Source organism: Corapipo altera, unplaced genomic scaffold (genome assembly GCF_003945725.1).
Source record: "Corapipo altera isolate COAL_440 unplaced genomic scaffold, ASM394572v1 45, whole genome shotgun sequence".
Taxonomy (NCBI): domain Eukaryota; kingdom Metazoa; phylum Chordata; class Aves; order Passeriformes; family Pipridae; genus Corapipo; species Corapipo altera.
This window is the reverse complement of record NW_020884877.1, coordinates 5,559,787-5,581,429: the sequence shown is the minus strand read 5'-3', so window position 1 is coordinate 5,581,429 and position 21,643 is coordinate 5,559,787. Positions and strand designations below refer to the sequence as shown.

The 21,643-nt window shown below is 39.5% G+C and overlaps 1 protein-coding gene across 2 annotated transcripts; it reads left to right on the top strand.

Moving 5' to 3' along the window:
• The first annotated feature begins 236 nt into the window (after positions 1-236).
• GTF3C3 (general transcription factor IIIC subunit 3) lies at positions 237-20,819 on the top strand. Of its 2 annotated transcripts, XM_027637380.1 has the most exons (19): positions 238-414; positions 1,455-1,557; positions 3,914-4,104; positions 4,534-4,657; positions 5,162-5,353; positions 5,631-5,796; positions 6,714-6,861; positions 8,604-8,676; positions 9,751-9,831; positions 10,838-10,941; positions 11,536-11,707; positions 12,162-12,364; positions 12,957-13,058; positions 13,934-14,069; positions 14,638-14,875; positions 15,235-15,425; positions 16,091-16,215; positions 18,847-18,999; positions 20,092-20,819. In XM_027637380.1, exons 1-19 carry the CDS (start codon positions 316-318, stop codon positions 20,212-20,214), a joined length of 2,724 nt encoding a protein of 907 aa, XP_027493181.1. In that variant the 5' UTR covers positions 238-315; the 3' UTR covers positions 20,215-20,819. The 2 variants fall into 2 exon arrangements, 1 of the variants encoding a protein (XP_027493181.1); XR_003526652.1 differs by lacking the exons at positions 13,934-14,069; positions 16,091-16,215; positions 18,847-18,999; positions 20,092-20,819 and having other exon boundaries at positions 237-414; positions 15,235-15,419.
• The last annotated feature ends 824 nt before the right edge of the window (positions 20,820-21,643 follow it).

Genomic DNA, 21,643 nt, shown 5'->3' with positions numbered 1-21,643 from the left:
CGGAAATAACCTGACACCTGCACTGAGGTCGGTGACAGAGGACTTGCCCTCACCTCCCTGACCTCAGGACCCGGCCCCTCCGAGGCAGCGACCGCAGCAGCGGCACCGTCCGGAGCCTCCCGAGCTGGAGCCCCCCCGGCACCCGGAGCCCCCCAGGATCGGGATCCCCTCGGGATCGGGAGCTCCTTCAGCCTCCCCCGGTACTGGCGCCGGCCGGAACTCCAGTGTGAGGGCGCGGGCTGCAGCGGGCGCCATAGCGGGCGGGACGCGGTGCCGCCTGCGCAGCGTTCCCCCGGAGCGGGTCGAGCCGGGGCCATGTCGGGCTTCAGCCCGGAGCTGATCGAGTACCTGGAGGGGAAGATCTCCTTCGAGGAGTTCGAGCAGCGCCGGGAGGAGCGCAAGAGCCGCGAGAAGGTCAGTCTGCCCCGCCTGGCCGCCCCACGGCCCGGCCGCCCCGTCCATGGCAGCACCTGGCAGGGCACGGACCGCTGCTCTGTGTGTGTATGGGGGGCCGGCGCGAACTGCTGCCGAGCTCAGGCGGGGATAGTGGCTGCGGAGCTGTGAACTCCTGTGCACAAAGTACCAGGCACTAATTGCTGAGGTGCTGGTAGCGCAGCGCTGCGGGTCCTGCCGGGGTGGGTCGAGGTGCCGGCCCTGGCAGAGCTTGGGCAGCACTGTCCGGCCCCTCGGTTAATCGGTGCTGCAGGTCGGAGCACTGAGCAGAAGCAGGTTGGGATATAAAATGATCCAGTGTACACTGCTACGGCTCCCTCACCATCTTCTGTGGGAAGTCTAAGGCAGAGATGCAGTTTGGCTCCTCGTAGTTATTGTTTAGCTTCTTGGCAGCGGTAAAAGCAGGGAGGCACAGCTTTGTGTCTGAAAGTAAGCAGACGGTGGTATTAAGAGAAAGTCTGTATGATTTATGGGACTGTTGCAATTTACTTTAACTTCTCCATCTTTATGTCGAAATGCAACTGAATTTCTGTATTTCAAGAGCAAATTCAGGAGAACTCGCCTGTGTTATCCTAGGGAAGGACTGGTGTTATCCTAGGGTAACATTCTTGCTGGGTTAACAGGTGCAATTTCGATATATTTCATTTTGTGTTTGTTTTGGCTTTTGGAAGGATTTGTCACACATTTCTAACTTTTTTTTTTTTAATACAATCAACCATGTCATCTTACCTCAATGTAATGCCACATAAGCAGTGGACTAATCCCTTCAGTCAAAAGTAATGTGATCAATCACCATCTGATTCAGCTAACATTGATAAGACTATAAATGTCTTGAAAGCAAGTAGTGCTGGATTTTGTTCACTTAAAAATACAGCACTTATTCCACCTGTTTCACTAGCAGTGCATGAAAACCCATGGTCTAAATGATAATTGTAAATATTAGGAGAAATAAGAATAGGTCATATGGTAAAGCTGATAACTAATATTGTTGGTGTGTGCAGGATGGTGGAAATGTGTCTGCTGAGGAAAATGACGAAGATGTGGAGGCTCCATCTTCATCCAAAAAAGCGTCTGCGAAATCCCAAAGTCAGGATGAAGCTGATGGTATATCTTAACATAATAATTCTTGTTTAAAAAGTCGTTGAAAGCATTTGCTCTTCAGTAACTGACTTTTTATAAAACCTGGCTCCACTTTTCCCCTTCTGGCTTCTTAACCATATGGTCTCAGTTATTTACTCTCTCCAAAATTACAAATAAATTGAACTTTTTAGCTGATCTCAGGAAGTCTTTTCTGTTTTGTGCTGACTTTTTTTTTGTGTTCATATCTTTGATAGTCTTCTGCTGAGATTTGACTTTTTCCAGAGTATTCTGTGTGAGTGTTGCCTTCTTCCATTGTCAAACAAAGTGAAACAAAATAGCTGTAAGGAGGAGTTTATTTATTTCTCTTTCTTTGGGGTTCTTTTCTTTTGCTCAGTTATGCTTTGGAGTGCCAATGGTTATTTATCTTCTTATTTTCTGCTGGCTATTCCTAGCTACAGATTCCCTTGCTGGCTTTCTTTGTGTGGTTTACTGAAATATCTTCTGAGTGTCTTAGCAGAATAAGCTTAACTTTCTGGGGTTCTTACACAGTGAAAGGACTTGCAGGAAGTGGTAGGTGCAGCACTTCTCACTGCAGTTTGCATCAGTGCTTGTTGATCCCATGCCTCAGGTTCTGGATTTGAACTTGGGATCCAGAGTGCTGCAGTCTGTTTCAGACACCTTCTCTTCAGAAGCTGTGCTCTGGTTGGGGCATAGTCTTGTGGGATTGCTGAGGCTGTGAGATAGCAGAGTGCAATTTGGATGCCTTTGTGTTGGTTCTTAGATTCCTCTTGCTATTTTCACTGCAAATTCTCATAGTTCTGTTTAATTTTGTTTTATTGGACTTTTTTCTTTTCTTAAATTTAGAAAATAGACCTTAAATTGTCCCAGCTAAAATGTGTGTCAGTGGTACCTCAGTTTTGAAAGTATGGCCAGACCTCATCCTAGAAGCACATAAAACGAACACTGAAGTGTGGTTGGAGCCAGATATCTGGAGTTCCTTATTGACCCCTTCCTTTTGCTCATGTCTCTGAAATATTTCCAAGCTGCTCTGTTCTGCTCTGTATTCCACCTCTGTATTCCCATGTTTTTTTAATGCACATCATCTTTATCCAAGAAAAAGATATCCTCATAGGTTTGTGTGATAGTGTTACTTCTGCTCTTACTGCAGAGAACACAGAAGTGTCAAGAGCAGATAGTATCAAGGAAACATTGATAATAGTTATCACTATTTAAAGAGTTGGTATTAGAATCAGACCTAAGATATTCAGAAGAATAAAAAATGTTAGATAAAAAAAATGTTAGATAAGGTCATTGTTAAGGTCACTTTTGATACACAGATCTTCAGATGTAATCTGCTGCAATCTTCAGATGATTCCTGCAGCCAAGGATACTGAAATAAAAGGGAAATTAAATTAATAATTGAGGCTTTTTTTCAGATGGAGGGAGGAGGGAGAAAAATCTTGAGTTTTAGATGCTTGATATCCAAGTCAGAATAAAAATAACTGAACATATCCAAGTCAGAAAAAAAAAAGGAGAAGCAAAAAACAACCATAAGCTTAGGTGTAGTCCCCAGTTCCCTGCTCTGTATAGGCAATACATGATAGATTTGTTTTTCAGTCTCAGCTTGATATTGTGATTATTCTTTCATCAGATCTTTAGGTGCCCAGTCCCCCAGTTGAAACTTTTGAACCCTACATATTTGGATGTTTTACATGTAGATCTGTGGTCAGTTATAACCCTGGGCTAACTTAGTAATGAGAAATTGTAAATAAAAAATGTGAAAATTTTAAACATTGTATGCTTTAAGCATGTTTATTTGGGTTATATTGAATAATTTTCTTACTTATTTTAAGAATTCTGTTATTTTTCTAGAGAAATGTGAATAATCTGGATTTTGCATTAACACATGTTAAAAGGTACTTCTTGTCATGGATGGAATAGTCACAAGATCTTGTTTTAAATCACTTCTAAAAATTGGTTGCTGCATTTTTGTGTAGTAGAATTATCTGTTCATTTATAGCCTCTTCAGCTGAAAAGCTTAATTCCAGCCAGCCAGCTTGATGCTTGAAAATTAATATGCTTCTCTTGGATGGATTGAGAAAAATGTTGAATAAACTGTTGCTTCATTCTTTGTGTTCCTCTGTGCTTTCATTTCAAATATCCAAAAAATGTTAGAGGCTGGGGTATACTGAGCATTGGTAATGAATAACGCAGAGTTTTAAAACCACAGAGGCTCTTAATAGTTTTTCTACATTTCTGCAGGCAGCATTCTTACAGAATAGCTGCTTCAAGTGGGTTAATGTTTTCTCTGCACTTGTCCTGATAAGCAGCTTGTACCCTTGATTATATCATAAACCTTTTTTGCTTCTTTCTCAACCAGGAGAAACATCGGATGGTGTCAGTAAATCTGTTCATCGGGTCTTTGCATCCATGATTGGGGAAAATGAAGAGGAGGAGGAAGAGGAAGATGAAGAAGAAGAAGAAGAGGAACAAACTACTGAGCAGCCAACAGCTGGAGATGTTTTTGTTTTGGAGATGGTACTTAATCGAGAGACCAAGAAAATGATGAAAGCAAGTATTTAAACTTTCATGTAACTTCCCTGTATCTCCTGACCGTGCTGCATAAATGGCAGTTTTGTGTGATTTTAGCTACTTGCTAAGAAATTTGTCTGCAAGTAGTCCCACATAGGATACCTCTGCTTATGCTAGTTTTTGTTATGCTGTCTTTGTTTTCTAAAAAAAATTACTGTAGGTTGCTGTTTGAAAACTTTCAAAAATCATGAAACCAGTTTTTCCAGTGTCAGGATTCCAGCTTTTATATTTGGTATCAGAGTTACTCTGTCAGCTATGAAAATTTGAAAATCTTTTGGTCAGTCACTTAATATCACTAGTACTTAAACAACTTGCTATTAGGTTTTGTTAAGCAGAAGTGTGGCCGATGTCTCCTGGATTTGAGCACAGCTTAAACTTCGGCAGAAGTAATATCCCTTTTCCATTTAGGAGAAAAGACCTCGCAGCAAACTTCCTCGTGCCTTGAGGGGTCTGATGGGAGAGGCCAACATCAGGTTTGCTCGAGGAGAGCGTGAGGAGGCCATTCTGATGTGCATGGAAATCATTCGGCAAGGTGTGTCACACTGGGAAAACTGCTGGGCTTTAAGGGTGGGCTGAAATCTCCGTGGGCATGAGGGAATTCAGTGGGGCTTCTCTGGAGATGAAAATAATCAGTATAAGGAAAGTCAGTGTATAAGCAGTATGGAGTTAAGAATATGTGGTGCATTTCCTTTATTGTTTTGCTTATGAAAAGAAACTAGCACCCCAGTTCTGCAGAGGCCTGGGCCTTTATTAGCTTTACACTTTGCTTTTATTGTCTTTGTAGATGCAAGGGATAAACATCAGCATGACTTAGTGTAGAATAATTCTGTTAATGGTTGTTGTTAGATTCAGTCAGACTATTTAATAATTTATAGGAAAGAATCTGAAACTTGTCTGCAAGTGTTTCCTGAATTTAAACAGACCAGTGTGGATGTTTCATGTAATTCTGATATCTGTTGTTTGCAGAAAGGCAAGTTATTTTTTTCCAAGATGGTTTTAAAACAATAGATCTTAGTTATTCTTTGTCCTTTCACAGCTCCTCTTGCTCATGAGCCATTTTCCACTCTTGCCATGATCTATGAAGACCAAGGTGATATGGAGAAGTCACTACAGTTTGAACTGATTGCAGCTCACTTAAATCCTAGTGATACTGAGGAGTGGGTTAGACTGGCAGAAATGTCGCTGGAACAGGACAATATTAAACAGGCTGTTTTTTGCTACACAAAAGGTATTGTGGCAACAATTTGAATAGTTTTAAAATTAATGCTAGATGCTAATGGCAGTCATTTTGATTTCTTCTGCTTTCTAAGTTAGTTTGCTTCTGTATGCTAAGATTCTGGTGCCTCTGTCCGACTTTGGTAAAAGATTAGTGATTCTGTAACATAGGATGTCCTTTTTTTACAAAAACCCTGTGCATGTCCGTTGACATCAGGGAAATGAATGTGAAATGCACTGTTGCCTTTTCCTAAACTAGGCTACTGTTATGCTGCTGCTTCTTCCTGTAGCTCTGAAATACGACCCCACCAATGTGCGTTACCTGTGGGAGAGATCCAGCCTGTACGAACAGCTGGGGGAACACAAGATGGCCATGGACGGCTACCGGCGCATTCTGAACCTCCTGTCTCCCTCTGATGGGGAACGATTCATGCAGCTGGCTAGAGACATGGCAAAGTGAGTTGGATTTAAGAAATACCGTGACCTGGTTGTCCAGAGTTTCTCAAAAGCTGTTATTAATAAGCTCCACAGCTGATTCAAGGTTAGAAGTGTTGCATTCTCTTAGAGGAAGAGAATAAAATGCAAATACTGATTACCAGATAAATGCCAGTAGTATACACTTATATACAAATGCAGTACATTTGAATTTGTATAAAAACACTAGAGACCTGGAAACTTATTGCCAGCAAATTTGGATGAAGCGAAGTATTCAGTCTGAAATACAAACCATCTGCAACAGAATATAGTTTATATGTCGTTTGTGATTTGTTTCTGGAGCAAGTAGAAATACATCTACTCCCTTTTTCTAATAATGAGAGCTGAGCAAGTCATAGAAGCTTGCCTAAGGCAGAGAAAGCTTGTGGTTAAAGTGTATAGCTCTCTTACAGTAATTTTTACTAAGTTATATTCTGCTTTGTGTCTCAGCTTCCTCATGCATAACTTGTAGAAAGCTATTATTGGCCTGTTTCAAAACAGTTTAGGTCTTTTGATCCTCATGGTTGTGAAATGCACCAAAAAATGCAAGGGTGTGTGTTATAACAATATTATTGAAGGTTTTTTCTGAAACCAGGTTAATGTGGTACATTATTGATGCCTGGCTCGAGGTGGGAGAAATTGTGATGAAAAGTCCTGTAATGTCATAATATATACAGGAGAAAAAAATGGTAATTATTTGAAATATGTAAAAATTGTCAACACTTGTAAGTAAAGGAAAAACAGCCACTTTCTCACTGTCTTATTTAACTTATTCTTTCTAATGAAAATATTGCCTAATAGGCAAAAATTAAAGAGGTATGAAAATCCTTTTGCTACTGTTCAAAGTGCACATTGCCAGTTAACTCAAATACTTAGTATCTCATCTCTGTGTTTTATAGGAGTTATTATGAAGCCAATGATGTGACCTCTGCTATTGAGATAGTAGAAGAGGCCTTTGCTAAACACCACAGCCTTGTCTCCATGGAAGATGTCAACATTGCAGCTGAACTGTACATTTCTTCCAAGCAGTACGACAAAGCTTTGGCGGTACGGAGAGTTAAATGCATTCATGTGTCGTGTTCAGCACCTCTTGCCAGTCAGAACAGTCAGTTTATCTTCCTGTAGTGCTTAAATATGGTCATGCTTCTGTAATGATAGGGCTGATTGGATACAGATTGCTTGCTATTAGTTCTGGAGTAATTAGCATTTAAGCTAATGGCTTGATTTAATAAGTTGGAGGTTGATAGACTTGTATGTTGCTCGAGGTTTAAAATTTTGGGATCCTTCCTCTGCTTCTCTGTAGTGGCCATAATCTTAGTAGCCAGAGAAGATCTTCAAGCTAGTTTTGTGTGTAATACCAGTGAAGGTCATTCTCTTAAGTGGAAGATAATTCTAGGGTGTTCTGATGCTCAGGGTGGTCTGATGATTCAAAGGCAGACTGTTGTGCTTTATCTGGCATACTTGTGTTACGACTGATAATTTATGCATTAAGCACCAAACATACATTCCAGAAACACAATGACTCTAAGGCATCAGGAATTGGAGAAGATTGCTTATCTATTCCAAATTTGTTCCAAATTTGTTCTAGCAGTTTTTAATCCTCACATTTGAGGCATATTTCCAACTTGATTTGGTCTGACTTTGAGAGGAAAGACTGTAGTATCTGACATTCCAAGATAGAATGAGGAGACTATTAGTTGTGACTTTTTTCTAGTGAACATTCTTATTTGTTCTTATAATTCCTATATTAAATTACCTCGTGTTTTTTTCCTCCTTAAGATTTCATGTAGCTTACTCTTTGTCAGTGAAAAGCACTACGAGCCTGCAGACAATTCCTCTGACCCTTCTTTGTACTTCTTCCCTTTTTAAAAATCAATCAATCAATTTCATGTACATACTATTTAGCTACCAGAGTTATTCATACAGTAGAACTGTAGTTGCAGAACTGTTCCCTGTTTCTTCTTGAAGGTTTTTCTTGAGTCTGTTGCTGTGATGGTGCTTCTTGTTCAAGTACAGCTGGACCTGTATTTGAGCTGGTAAACTGAGCCTTTAGAGATAACTATTTCAATACAATCATCTGGTATATTCCTCTGAAGGTTATATAAACTGTCACTCTTGTGGTGACAGTAATGACTTAAATACTTATTTTTCAATTCATGAACAAAATACCAAACTGCATTGAGACTTAGACCAGCGGTCCTTCTGCACTTACCCCATAGTCAATGGATGTCTTGAATTGTCTGTCTTTGGTTTCTATTTTTTCTAATTAGTTGTTCTATTGAACTATACTAGTTTTATTGAGTTTTATTTTTGTGCATGACCAGGGCTGTTGTAAAATACCTGTGTGCAGCTGTAAATTTTATGTAATTATTTATTTTAACTGAAACAAAACACATGGTTTCCTTGCAATGTGTTAAGCTGAGGAATCCTTGGAGCACTTTGGGAAGATCTGTGGAGAGCTTAGCTGTTTGCCTGGAGCTTAGCTTTCTTTTTCAATCTTCCAAAAGGCATTAAGAAAATCTGTAAAGGTTAAACACTTTTCTAGTTGTGATGAACGTATCTGTTGTATTTGCTAAAGGAGCTGCTGATTGGATCATCCATGTAGTTCAAAAACAGTGAACAAAGACATAACGAGATCAACCTCAGTTCTAGTCAACTAACCCCATGTGAAATGAATGCAGCTTTTCTTCTGATAACTTTTGTGATGTCTAAAACAGCTGCCATGTAGGCTGGTTACTCCATTTGTCCTTTAAATCTTTAAAATGATCCAAGTTATTTATCTGTTCTAGGTTATTACAGATTTTGCAGGGATCGTACTTGAAAAAAAAGTACTAGAAAAAGGTCCAAGTGAGGAGAAGAAGGGTAAGTAGCTAACAAGTGGTTGGTATGACCCTGCTGTCCTAATATGACATCTTTCCATACCTTTTCAACTCGTGGGTATATTTTGATGCACGTTGACAGGCTTTTCTCTTTTGAAATTTGTCAGTGCTCTTAATGAATTACATGGCATGACCTCAGCTTTCCGTAAGAAGTTACTCTGGTGTCTAGTTAGCCCTGCAACTCATTAAAGACAAGGACTGCTCTCCAGGCAACTGGAAGCCTCTTAAAGTTCTGAACATTCCTCTGAGTGTTTACATCAGACCAGTTATTACTGCTATCTAAATAGCTTCTATAAAAAGAAAAAAGATAAGTTTAGTGGCATCTATACTCAAGAATATCAACCTTTGACCTGAGATTAATATTCTCCATAAACTCTGCTTCTGTTATTAAGCATTTAAGTGTATGGAAAACTAGGGATATGAGCTTGTAATTTAATAAAGTGGGTTGTCTTTGAGAAACCTGCTTTATGCAAGACTTTGCTTTATGGTGAAAATGTGTGGGCTGTAGAATGAACACAGCATGCCAACTCCATAAGCAGACATGCAGTCATTTTTTATGATTAAACTCTTTGGTTGTTTTAGCAGTCAGGTCCAAACCCAATGGAGGTTTAGAATCCTTCATATGGCTTTTTGCTTTGATGGACCAGGTAAAAGTACACTTGATTTATGAACAACTGTCCTGATGGAGACTTCTAACAGATAATTCATAAGAAGCAAAACTATTACGAGTCTTGGAATTAGATCACAATGTTTCCAAGTTACCCTGGTGTCTGTAACAATTGCTTAAGACAAAGCTTCTAAGCTACCCAAGAGCTTGGTTCTCCACCTTCTGTTGCTTCGGAACTTCTTTAACTTTTTTGATTGCTTCCTGTTCTGCTGTCCTTAAAAAAAATCCACAAAAACAAACCAAGAAAAAAAACCCCAAAACAAACAAAAAACCCCCAAACTAAACCCAGTCCACTTTTCAGAGTAAGCTATCAGTTGGTTATGGATTCACAAGCAAGTAACTTTTGCCTTATCTTATGCTACTGGTTAATCTGCTGATCTTTTAAAAAAGATCCAGGTGCAGAAACTCAGGAAGGCCAGGAGACAGTGACTGATGGCCAAAGTCATCCAGATGCTGAATCCAGTGCTCCAGGTAAGTAATTTATTTCTTTAATTTTGTACAAATCTGTGAACTGATCATATGCTCAGGAACCAGCTTACAGTCTATTGGGAGATTTCTAACAGCACAGAAATAGGGCTTCACCCAGAAAAGGTTTCTTTTGTACTGTCTTTCTTATCCAGGACTTCCTTCTAACCCAGTCAGCCACCAAAGCCAAAAGCATTCCAGGGCTTGCTTGCTTAGAGAAGAAAATTTTTCATTTTGTAAGAATTTACCAGTAGGTGAATAGTTATTCTTGTGCTGGGTGTTACGATGTTCAGAGAATGATGAACTAATCTGCTTGTTGTGATTTGCAGTAATGGGATGTGGATGTAGGAGGTAACAGGGAAACCTTATGTTGGAAATCACAGTTTTCTCAGGTTGTAGCAATCACTCTTTGGTGTAAGCATTGTGGTGAAAGAGAACTTAAACAGGCTAGTTGAGGAGGTGTCATGGCTGCATGTGAAGGACATAAGATCATGGAGTTTTAGTGTGTGACCTTTAATTTGCCAATATTGTCATGGGTAACTACCTTGCCTCATGTTTGCATTCTCATCAGATTGTGTTCCCTCTACATGTTGTATGAAGTGCTTTAGGACTTAACTTAGTAAGAACAAATACCTTAATGCAGCGTATTTCCTTCAAAAAACAAGGAGAAGCGGGTACAGGTGCATAAATTGCTGAAGGAAAGCTTTATTAAGCAAGTACATCTTAAGTAGGCAAAGGCTCTAAACACGTTCCATGGAATCCCGCTCTTGAAATCAACAGCACTTGATACTTCACATGGAATTATTGGTATCACAGACAGTAGGGAGAAGTCGTTCCGACTTTGGGGAAAGATATAAAAGAAGGGGGGAGGCCAGGCCTACACAAACATTTGCAAGAGTTTATGAGAGTATTTACTTCAGTGGAACTGAATGTGACCTGGAGGGGATGTGAAGCTTGAGAAGTACTTGTTAAAGCCTGCGGGTTCAGAAGGAAATTCTTTGTCTTGTCACAGCTGTGGAGAAGGTCAGCTGCTGCATACCTGAGGGTGTTCCCATAGACATCACGGTCAAGCTGATGGTGTGCTTGGTTCACTTGAACATCCTGGAGCCACTCAGTGTAAGTAGAAACCAACTCAGAAGATGGGGAATGTTCTAAGAAATTACCAAAGCAAGTAATTGTTCCTGTTCTCATATGACAGAGGTTGTTGAGAGAGCTGCAGAGATTCTTTTTGCTTCTCTCCCACTCCCAGAGAGAAACCTGACAGACCCATAATAGCAGAAATACTATCTTTGTCCTTAGAAATTGTGCCTCCAGTGGAAGTATTACTAAAGCACAGTTAAGTCACAGTCTGTTTGCTGTGAATGGCCCAGGACCACATTGCAAAGCTGTTGAACACTTTTTCACTTTGTTTCACAGCAGTACTAAATCTGAAGACTCGTCTTTCATAAAGAACACTCCTCACTGATGAACATTTCACTGATATGTGAGATGTCTGGAATAGAAAAACGTGGCTTTTTCAGGAATTCCAAAATGCGGATCTTTCGTTTTTCACTGTAAAAAAATATTTAAATAAAGGAGGTGTAGTTCAGAATGTAAATAGAATAAAAATCACAGCATAAAAATGTAAACTTCCAATAACCATATCTTAAAGAAATGTTCTCATTGGTTATTTGTGCTGTTAGTGTTTTGTGGTTTGTTTTTTTTTAAAAGCCTCTTTTGACCACACTGGTGGAGCAAAATCCAGAAGAAATGGGTGACTTGTATTTGGATGTGGCAGAGGCATTTCTGGATGTTGGAGAATACAACTCAGCACTGCCTCTCTTGAGCTCTCTTGTCTGTTCAGAACGATACAACTTGGCTGTTGTCTGGCTTCGGCATGCAGGTGAGGAAAAGCAGGGTTGCTGAGCACGTGGTACTGAGAGATGATAATACAATGCTGAGCATTTCCAGGGACCTTTATCTAAGATCACAGGAATTTTAGATTCACTGGTTGAATGATAATTAGTATTTGCAGAACTACAGTTGAAGTTTATTATGACAACTGTGTCAGGAAGCATTTTCTTGTTCTTCACATACACTGAAATTTACCTCAGCTAAAAATACTTCATGTAAGCGAAGCAGCATCTCTTTTGCATTCCATCCTGTGTCATCTGATGATGTTTTAAGTAAAACTGTGCACGCATCAGTACATATTTCGGAATATTTTCACTTAACAATACATGTTTTGGGTAGTTTTACTAAAAAGGTATTTGAAAAGTATGTTAACTATTTTGCAAACTTTGAAGTCTTCTTTTTTCTGCCACTTAAGTGTTTTGTGTTGTTTATGGTATTTCTAGAGTGCTTGAAGGCTTTGGGACACATGGAGCGTGCTGCAGAGAGTTATGCCAAAGTTGTTGATCTTGCTCCATTGCATCTGGATGCAAGAATCTCACTTTCAACACTTCAGCAGCAGCTGGGCCGACCTGAGAAAGCTCTGGAGGCTCTGGAACCAATGTATGATCCAGATACACTGGCTCAGGATGCTAATGCTGCTCAGCAGGTGGGTAAAGTGTTCTGTGCTCTCAGCTGAGGATGTATTACTCTGCCAAACTGTGGTAGTGGTCAGAGATGTCAACTGCATAGGACCAGGGACTGAGACTTATCTCACCATGGTGAGCCTTCAGAGCACAGTGAGGGATTTGTTACAATGTCAGGGACTCATCCTGATGGCTCTTTCTCCCTGACCATTTTATCAATATTTGTCCTGTCCCACTTGATTACTTTTGTGTGATGTACAAGCTCTTGGCCACCAAGACCCTGTTGTGACACCAGTCACTTTGCATCAAGTTGATCAGCAGTTGCTCCATATGAGTTGCATGGTTTGGCCTCTTGATTGTAAGCAGAGGTTCTGTATCCCCTCTCCAGCAGCACCTCCACCACAGGTAAGAGTCATGCCAAATTTCTCTGAAATGGGAGAATTTCAGAGTAACTACTGCAAGGGAGTTCAGGGAGAGCTTACCTGCTGCAGCAGATTCTTACAGCTTTCTGGAAGCTTTCACAATACTGTTAATACTGTATTCAGTCAAAATTGTTTGTTTTATAAACTCACTCTCTGTGCAAGAGGTTGAATAATAATGTTTAATATTGTCTAGGAATTAAAACTCCTCCTCCATCGTTCGACACTGCTGTACTCCCAAGGCAAAATGTATGGTTACATAGACACATTACTCACAATGCTGTCAATGCTGTTGAAGGTAAGCCAGTCTTTCCAGCTACACTGTAAGAAATTAAGACAGCTGTTAGTTGGGTCAAGACAAGCAACAAGTGAACTCAGGAGGAAAGTTAGTAGTTTTTTATACACAAAGGGTTTCATAATTTTGTTATATAATAATCTTGTAGGGATCCTGCAATACTGGTGTTCCTACCTGTAGTGTTCAGAACAGAGGATTGTTTGTGTGTATAATTATTGATACAGTGATTTCAACTCCCTATTTTCAGTGTACGTACAACACACTGAATGCTAACACTGTTTCTTACCTTTTTGGTAGACAGCATAGAGCTTTCTTGAAGTGTTGATACCACTTCTATTTAAGCAATGTTCTTCTTAATTTCCCTTTTTTTTTTTCTTGTGACAAATGACAAAATAAGAATTTGTTTAGCCAGTAAATACAGTGGTGGTTTGTGTTAATTGTTGTTTTGTTTATTTTTAAATAGAGAGTGAAGGAGGGAAATATTTAGACCTCCGTTTTATCCATCTGGTCAGTGCCATAACTGTTGTATGACACTGTATGGTTGAATAGCTGACAGAAAGGCAGTGTTCTTGTTATACCTCTGTGCAAATAGTTTTGATTTCAGTATATATAGGGATGCTCCAATCGCAGGAGAAATCTTTTTAAATAATTTAAAGAGTTTGTATCTTTCTCTTGCATAGCCCAGTTGGCACTGGAGCAGGAGACAGTGCAGAGATAATATTACTCTTGGGAATGTTCTCTCTCATGTTCTTGCTGTATTGTGGTGTTTCTAAGTCTCAGACTGTTTTGGCATGAGCAAGATGGATTGGCCATAAAGCTGCCTTTGTCACAGGATGTTATAATGTCATCTGAAATGCTGCCCTTAAATTTGTTTCTAGGTAGCAATGAGCAGAGCTCAGGTGTGTTTGATATCTAGTTCCAAATCTGGAGAGAGACACCTCTATCTTATTAAGGTGTCGAGGGATAAAATTTCTGACAATGATGACCAAGAGACAGCAAATTGCGATGCGAAAGGTAACAACTCACAGATTGTTTATTAAAAGCAAATTGCCAAGGTGAATGGCACAGTTCTGAAAAGTGATACAAATGTTAGTATTTTGCATGCTAAATCCTAGCAGCCAATGTTAACACTGCTTTGTTTCTAGGGCAAAGAAGGCAGCAAAAATGAAGATAATATATCTTAAGGGAACAATCCCCATTCAGACAAAAATAGTAAGATTACAGAATAATTCAGGTTGAGAAGGGCCTCTAGAGATCATATGGGCCAGCATTCTCCTCAGTGCAAATATAATACACACAAATGTAGAACGTGTGATTTTTTTGACTGGCACATTCTTAAGCACTGTTTGGTAAATTAGGCAGAGTAACTTTATTGAATTCATGTAGTATGTTTACTGCTTGAACTGTGTGTATTGTTTGCTATATGTTCCCACTTTTCAGCTTTTTTTGCTGGTGTTTTACAAACTGCACTTAAACTGAGAAAAAGTAAATACTTTATATAGGCTGTTAATGCTACAATTGATGTAAGAGTTTATCTTTCTTGTTCTAATTTTTCTCAACTTTCTGGCTCCAATATTTTTAGCAATTTTTGCTGTTCTCACAAGCGTTCTGACAAAAGATGACTGGTGGAACCTCCTCCTGAAGGCTATATATTCCCTGTGTGACCTCTCCCGGTACAAGGAGGCAGAGCTACTGGTGGATTCCTCATTGGAATATTACTCATTTTATGATGATAGACAAAAGCGCAAGGAGCTGGAATACTTTGGGCTTTCTGCTGCAATTCTGGACAAGAACTTCAGAAAAGCTTACAACTATATCAGGTGAGCTACTGAGAAGGTAGAGCAGTCTCTTTTGTGGTTGCCTCTGCTGAGGCTGTAGTCATACTGCTGACAGTACTGCTGAGGGAGGCACGCTGATGCTCTTCAGCCTTTGCTAAAACAGATAAGGCTATAGAAACTAAAGGAGCTTTCCAGTAGCCTCTGATTCCAAAGAGTGCACAATGCAGTAGTTTGGTTGATTTGAGCAGAACCATTGGTTCTGTCTTTCATCTTTGCCTTGGTCACTGACCTGCTCTTTGAGGGTCTCTTTGTTATCTTCCCTAAACTGTTGAGGTTTTACTCCAGAGACAGCATTTACTATATAGCATTTACGGATTTCTTGAATACTTTTCGTTCTGTAGAATCATGGTAATGGAAAATGTCAATAAACCTCAGCTGTGGAACATCTTCAATCAAGTGACTATGCAGTCTCAGGATGTCCGTCACCATCGCTTTTGTCTCCGCTTGATGCTGAAAAATCCCGATAACCACGCGCTGTGTGTCCTCAACGGGCACAATGCCTTTGTATCTGGCAGTTTCAAGCATGCTCTTGGTAATATCTTTCATGTTCTAATATCAACAAGAATAACGAGCAAAGGTTTATAACAGGAGAAAGATTTATCAAATTATTTTTTTTCATCGGAAAATTACAGGTTTACAGTGTTAGTCTGGTGCTTTAATTATTTTGTGCCCAAATCAGCGCATTGCTAAAGAGTTTTGCTAATAAAAATTAGTCTGACACGTTTCAAGTTTAGCACACATTGCAAATATAATTAACTTGCAAAGATAATTGAAGGCTAATGATAATTATAAGAAGGATAGAACCAGCCCGATTTAAACAGCAAATACAGCTGGTTGCACATTTTAAGCAGGCCTTTGAAGTAAACCTACTGCTTTCAGTCAAGCCCTCCAAATGTGACATCTAAGATGTGTGGCCTCCAGGATATAAATTCCATCAAGGGCCGTGTTTGTCTTTCGTGTCTGATTGATTTCTGCTTCTGTTTCTACGTCACAATCTGCATTTTTCATTCAGAATCCAAGGAGTGCTGAAAATATACAATTTTCTTTCATGTTTTTTCCTGTGTATTTTGATGTAGGTATATTAAACCATTTCTTTCCTTAGTTCACACTTCTAATTCAAAGATTTTCGGTTTTGCCCTTAAATTCTTAAGGGATATTCTTCACAGCAAACATCTTGATTCAGTTATTTGCTTTTAGGACAGTATGTGCAAGCCTTTCGTTCAAACCCAGATGAACCTCTGTACAGTCTTTGTATTGGCTTGACCTTCATCCACATGGCCTCTCAGAAATATGTCCTGAAAAGACATGCTCTTATAGTACAGGTGAGTTAGTGTGATTATTTTTACATGTAGTGTGTCCTGCTTTGTATCTTGTAGACAATTATGGATGCTACATACTCTTTTTAAATAACTTTTCATAATTCATATGGCATTTCAAAAGAGAGAAGTGGCAAAACGTGAACACAGATGAATATGCTTTTCAACTATAGTTGCACCCTTCTGAATCTCCTGTTTTTATGGGAGACTCACATCTATGTTAGCAGCTGCCAGCTGTTTGTGAAAATACTGCTAATTTCTTGATGGCTGTAATATGGATTTTCTTCAAAATTTTTCTTACCCTGCCTTGCTCTGAAGAAGTTCTGTAGAGTTGAATCGCCACATGCTCTTTGTAGACACATCTCATAAACTGCATTGTTGAAGCAAATTTTGCAGACTTAGAAAATGTTTTTTTCCCTATCTTCGTTTTCCTTTCCCCTTTTAGGTGCCTCTTATAGCTCTCTTTGTAAAGATCATGTGAGCTTCAGTTTAGGCTACCCTCAATTTTTCAGCTTCCTTATACACATTTTTCTTTCATCTGCCAGAACCAGTTACAAACCACAGACTGAGTATTCCCAAACAGAATCTTGGAAGTAATTTCCTCTACTTTCCACCAACTATTTTCATTAACTTGAAATGCCTTTTAATTCCTGTGGCTGCTCAGCTCAGAGTCAGCACAATATATGATGAGGATCCTGAGCTCTTGTGACTTCTGAAATTCCTGAAAACTGTTTGATTTTGACAAAAGCTACAGGTCCTCAGTTACTCTAATACTTAACCAGTTATGACAGTGGCCAACTTAAGACATTTCAAACTTACAAACTTTGGCCTAATTTTAATGTTTTTATCCACTTTTTTTCTGTATTCAGCCTACCTTTCTTAGATGGACTGCTCTGTTCTCATTTTATAATATACTTGAACGATGTCCTATTTATGTTACCCACAGGCAATACAGTTCCCTGCTCTCTCTCTCTTCTCATTTCTTGCTTACTATAATCAGTATTTTTACATAATTTCTTGTTGCTATTGTAGTTAATTAATAATTCAACCACAGTGACCCACTGGTGACCTAAATTATGATCATTAGCTGCTTGTGTCTGAACTAATTCCATATGTTGAAGGAGGTAACTTCTCTGATTACCAACACAGTCCCTAGAAAGAAGGTCCTCTATTTACAACAGAATCATCCCAGTCCAAAGTGGTAACAAAACAAAATGCATGGGAGAGGATGAAAAGGTTGTGAAGTTCTGGATTCACCTCATCTACTTGTCCCTTCGAAGTTTCCCCCAGGGCTCCTTCAGTGTCAAGGGAAGCACTGCATTTTAATGTAAAATAATGCTGTTTGCCTCTCTGTTGTGTTTGAGAGGTGGCTCTGGTCTAATGCCACTTATCTTTATGGCATCTTACCAACTCCAAGTCAGGATTGTCCTTACACATGGAGCTGTAGGCAATGACATCCTACAGATGAGAAACAAACTGCTTCTCTCACTTCACAGCATGTCAGTGTGTAAATGGGAGTAATTGTTCCACCGGTGCCTGGTCACTGTCCTTTTATGCATTGCCCTGTTTTACATCTTCTGGGACATGAGCACCAGAATAGGCACGGAGAAACTGTGGGGTCCTGCTGCTCTGAACCACAGTGTAGGAGGAATGGGTGTTCAGAGTAAGGTTGGCAACAAAATTATGTACTCCTGAGATTCTATTACTCATATACCTTAAATATATGAGGATATATTTTAATTTTAAACTAAAAGCAAAATAAGAAAAATAAGAAACACTTGCAGAGTGCTTTGACTTTAAATATGCTAAAGCACAGCACTGAAATTGCTGGGTATGAGTTTCCTTTCAAATTCTGCTGGAGAGTTGGCAGTAAAACATCTGCTGGCTTTGAGAGAGGACATGAACTCTCACCTATTGCTTAGGATATATTGATTTTTCGTGCCCTTATTCAGTGATGTTTATTTTTGGTCACTTTATAGATACTACTTATTTCCCTGGTAACTGATATTGGAGTAAACATTTGCATGGAGGACAAGATCAGGAAAAGGATATGCTTACACTGCTGAAATAATACTTCGATAATACTTTTCGTGGACTTCAGAATTTTGTGAAATTCTGAAAAGTTGTAGAATTAAGCCATTTCTGGATGCTATCCAGAGTGAAGGAAGGTTTGGAGTTTTTTTCTCCATTAAAAAAAAAGAGAGGAAGGATTATCTTCCAAAGATTTTTTTTTCTTTAAGAAAAATAAGGTCTTGCTGTAGCCTGTCCTTTTCTAAGGTGATCAGCTCTTCTAGTCATGAACCAGTCTTACCTGTGTATATATTATATAAACACATACACACATACTTAGATATTTAGTGAGCTAGTTCCATAGGTCACTATACTAAATAACTGTGTGTTTAATTTATTAAAAAAGATCTACTCGTTGTTATCAGTGCCAGTGAGACTGACAGAGCACAGGTTTTGTGGTGTCATCCGTCAAATGTGACTCGCGTTTTGCCTTTGACTTGCACATGGTTTCCTGGGGAAGCAAAGACCAAGAGTTTAAATGGATACATTTAAACACCCGTTCCCCAGCATATTTTATTGCCATCTTCTTAAAAGGAACATTCACAAATGTGCATAATATATGTACAGGGATTCTCCTTCCTTCACCGCTACTTGGACCTGCGCGGTCCGTGTCAAGAGTCTTTCTACAACCTTGGCCGTGGTCTTCACCAGCTGGGATTACTGCACCTGGCAATCCACTACTACCAAAGAGTACTTGAACTTCCTCCTCTCACCTTAGAGGTACTGTAACTTTGTAAGCTGTGTACAGAGAATAAAGTCAGATAAATATCAAGAATAGTTAAAATAGATACATGAAGTCTGTGTAGTTGGGTTTCTTTCAATTTGTGTTGTGATTCCTTGCCACTGGAAGCCCAAATCTGATTGCCACCATGTAATATATTTAAGCATGTTTTAACTTCAAAGGTTATTGAATTTTGAAGGATTTTCTCATAAGCTAAATGTAGTGGTTTGGATCTTGTTTTCCCCCCAGAGGCTAAGAAAAGTGGTAACCCCCAAGGGGTGGAAAGCCCTGGAAGTTTTGAAGCTCTGTCCAATTGGCGCTCCTGCAGAAATGTAAACATACCACAAGCAAACGGAAGAGAGGAGTTGTAGTTTTGGTTGTAGAAGAAGTGGCCATGTTGTAGGAGCCACGAGGAGAGGGCAGGAGCCCTCTGGGGGGGTTAGCAAAAAGGATTGCTAAACAACTTTACCTGAAGTAGCTGACCAGGAAGTTCTGCATAATCAGTCATGCTACAGAACAGCATGGTGGAGCAAGATGAACCGGTATTAACAATGCCTAAGTGCATCTGAGCCATGATTTAGCTCTAATTGATCTGTATTAGATCCTAAGTGACATGTCCTTATTCGTTTACAAGTCTAGTCTGAGAGAAAGTTTTTGCCTAGCTGTGGCATGGGTAGGTAGAAACATTACAAGTGTATTTAGAAAACGGGCAGAGTTGGTAAAGTAAGACCTGTGGCTGTTAGTCAGCCCTGGGAGTTCAAAGCAGCTGTCTTGTGACCAGGTGGAAAGGTACAGGCAGTATTCACATTCTGGTTGGAGAAACAAATACTTTGCATACAAAGAGAAATTAAGAGAGTACTTTCCTGGTTTATGAGCTGGCTATCTAACTTACAGCTAATGTTTTGAGTGTGTAATTTTATAACTCTTTGGTGGTCTACAACATGATGTGGAAACTTGTTAAAGAGGGAGGGCACAGCTGAAAGCCTATATTTACCACAAATATGTAATTTGATTCCACTGTAATTGCTGCTCATATTTCAAGTATACTATCTTTGTATATGGATAACTTTTTTTAATTATTATTTTTGCAGGGAATAGAAGCTGATCAGACAGACTTGAGAAGAGACACTGCCTTTAACTTGTCACTTATTTACCAGAGCAGTGGCAATACCAGAATGGCTCGGAAAATGTTGTACACCTACGCGGTTGTGTGACGAGGTTTGTGGCAGGTGGAACTGATACCTTTTGTATTGACAATTATGCAGTGCTGGGGAAACTGGTTTTATGTGCAGCTTTTCCTGTCCGTGGTCAGAGCCCTGGCTCATGCTGTGTATGGCTTTGTGGACTTTTTCTGCTTCTGACATGTGAACCGTACATCATGTGTGGATGGGAACTGTCTGTTCTGAGCACAGCACTGACATGCTCACGTGTGTCTTCTCCTTCTCTCTAATTTGACATTCAGTCTTGTATATAGAATCAAACAATGAGGCCCAGTTGCTGGGTTTTTTGGGGAGCAAAATGTACAGTGTGCAGTATTACAACTAATTACCAGTGATGTTCTCGAAGAAGCCACATTCACTGGTGATGAAGGTTTTTTAATGTGCAACATTAAATTACTATAATATAGGAGCAATGGGCTCATACTAATCCCTAGAGGATGAAGAACTCAGTGTTTCAAGATCTTTAAATTATTCAAAATTTTCTAAGAGTTCATATTCCTAGCAGTTGTTGTATTTGAAAGGGATTGATTTTTGTTTTACTGAAATCAACGTGACCTTTGTTCTTCTTCTGAACTTGTTAATAAAAGTTCTGATGTTAATGATGTTTACTTATTCTCAGCAAACATATGTCCTACTGAATAGCATATAGCAAAACATACAGCTTATTATTTCACATACATTGCAAATGATCTGGGGTTTTTATTCTTTCTGACAGTTGAACAGTAGCATAGAAGCCAGATGCAGTGCTTTGTCATAAATTAAAGGAGTGTATAGTTATATGTATATGCAGAAATGGATATATGTTATGCCTTACAGCAAAATAAGACTGAAAAATATTTCTCAGCTTGGTAGTTTGCTGAATAGAAAACAAACTGTGCTATTGCCCGCCAGGCAGTCTTGTTACTTAAAGTATCACAGCTACCTGCTGTTTGCTTTCAGCCCACTTTTACACGTTTGTGTTCTGTAATCATTTCACACAACTGCGATCAATGGTTAAGAAACAAGTCTTGTGGAATTGCCAGTATTGGTGCAGCAGTGACAGATTAGACTAGACAAGACTTCAGAAAAAGCAAGGGACAAAATAGATGCTGTAGGAATGTGGGCTCCCCAGTAAAGAGTATTTTAAATGTGCACAGCCTGTGTGAACTGACCTGCTTAAGGAAAAGCAGATCATAGAATAGTTTGTCTTGGAAGGGACCTTTAAAGGTCTTTAGCCCAAACCCACTGCAATGAGCAGGGACATCTTCAACTAGGTGAGGTTGCTCAGAGCCCGGTACAGCCTGAACTTGAGTGTGTGGGAACAAATAGCAAAGCAGGAAAAGCTTGAAATACAGCCATTACAATTTTGGGAAAGCTTTTGTAAATCACTAAGAACGAGAGACTACTTAAATCATTACCAGCCTCACCTGTCATCATGTTGGAA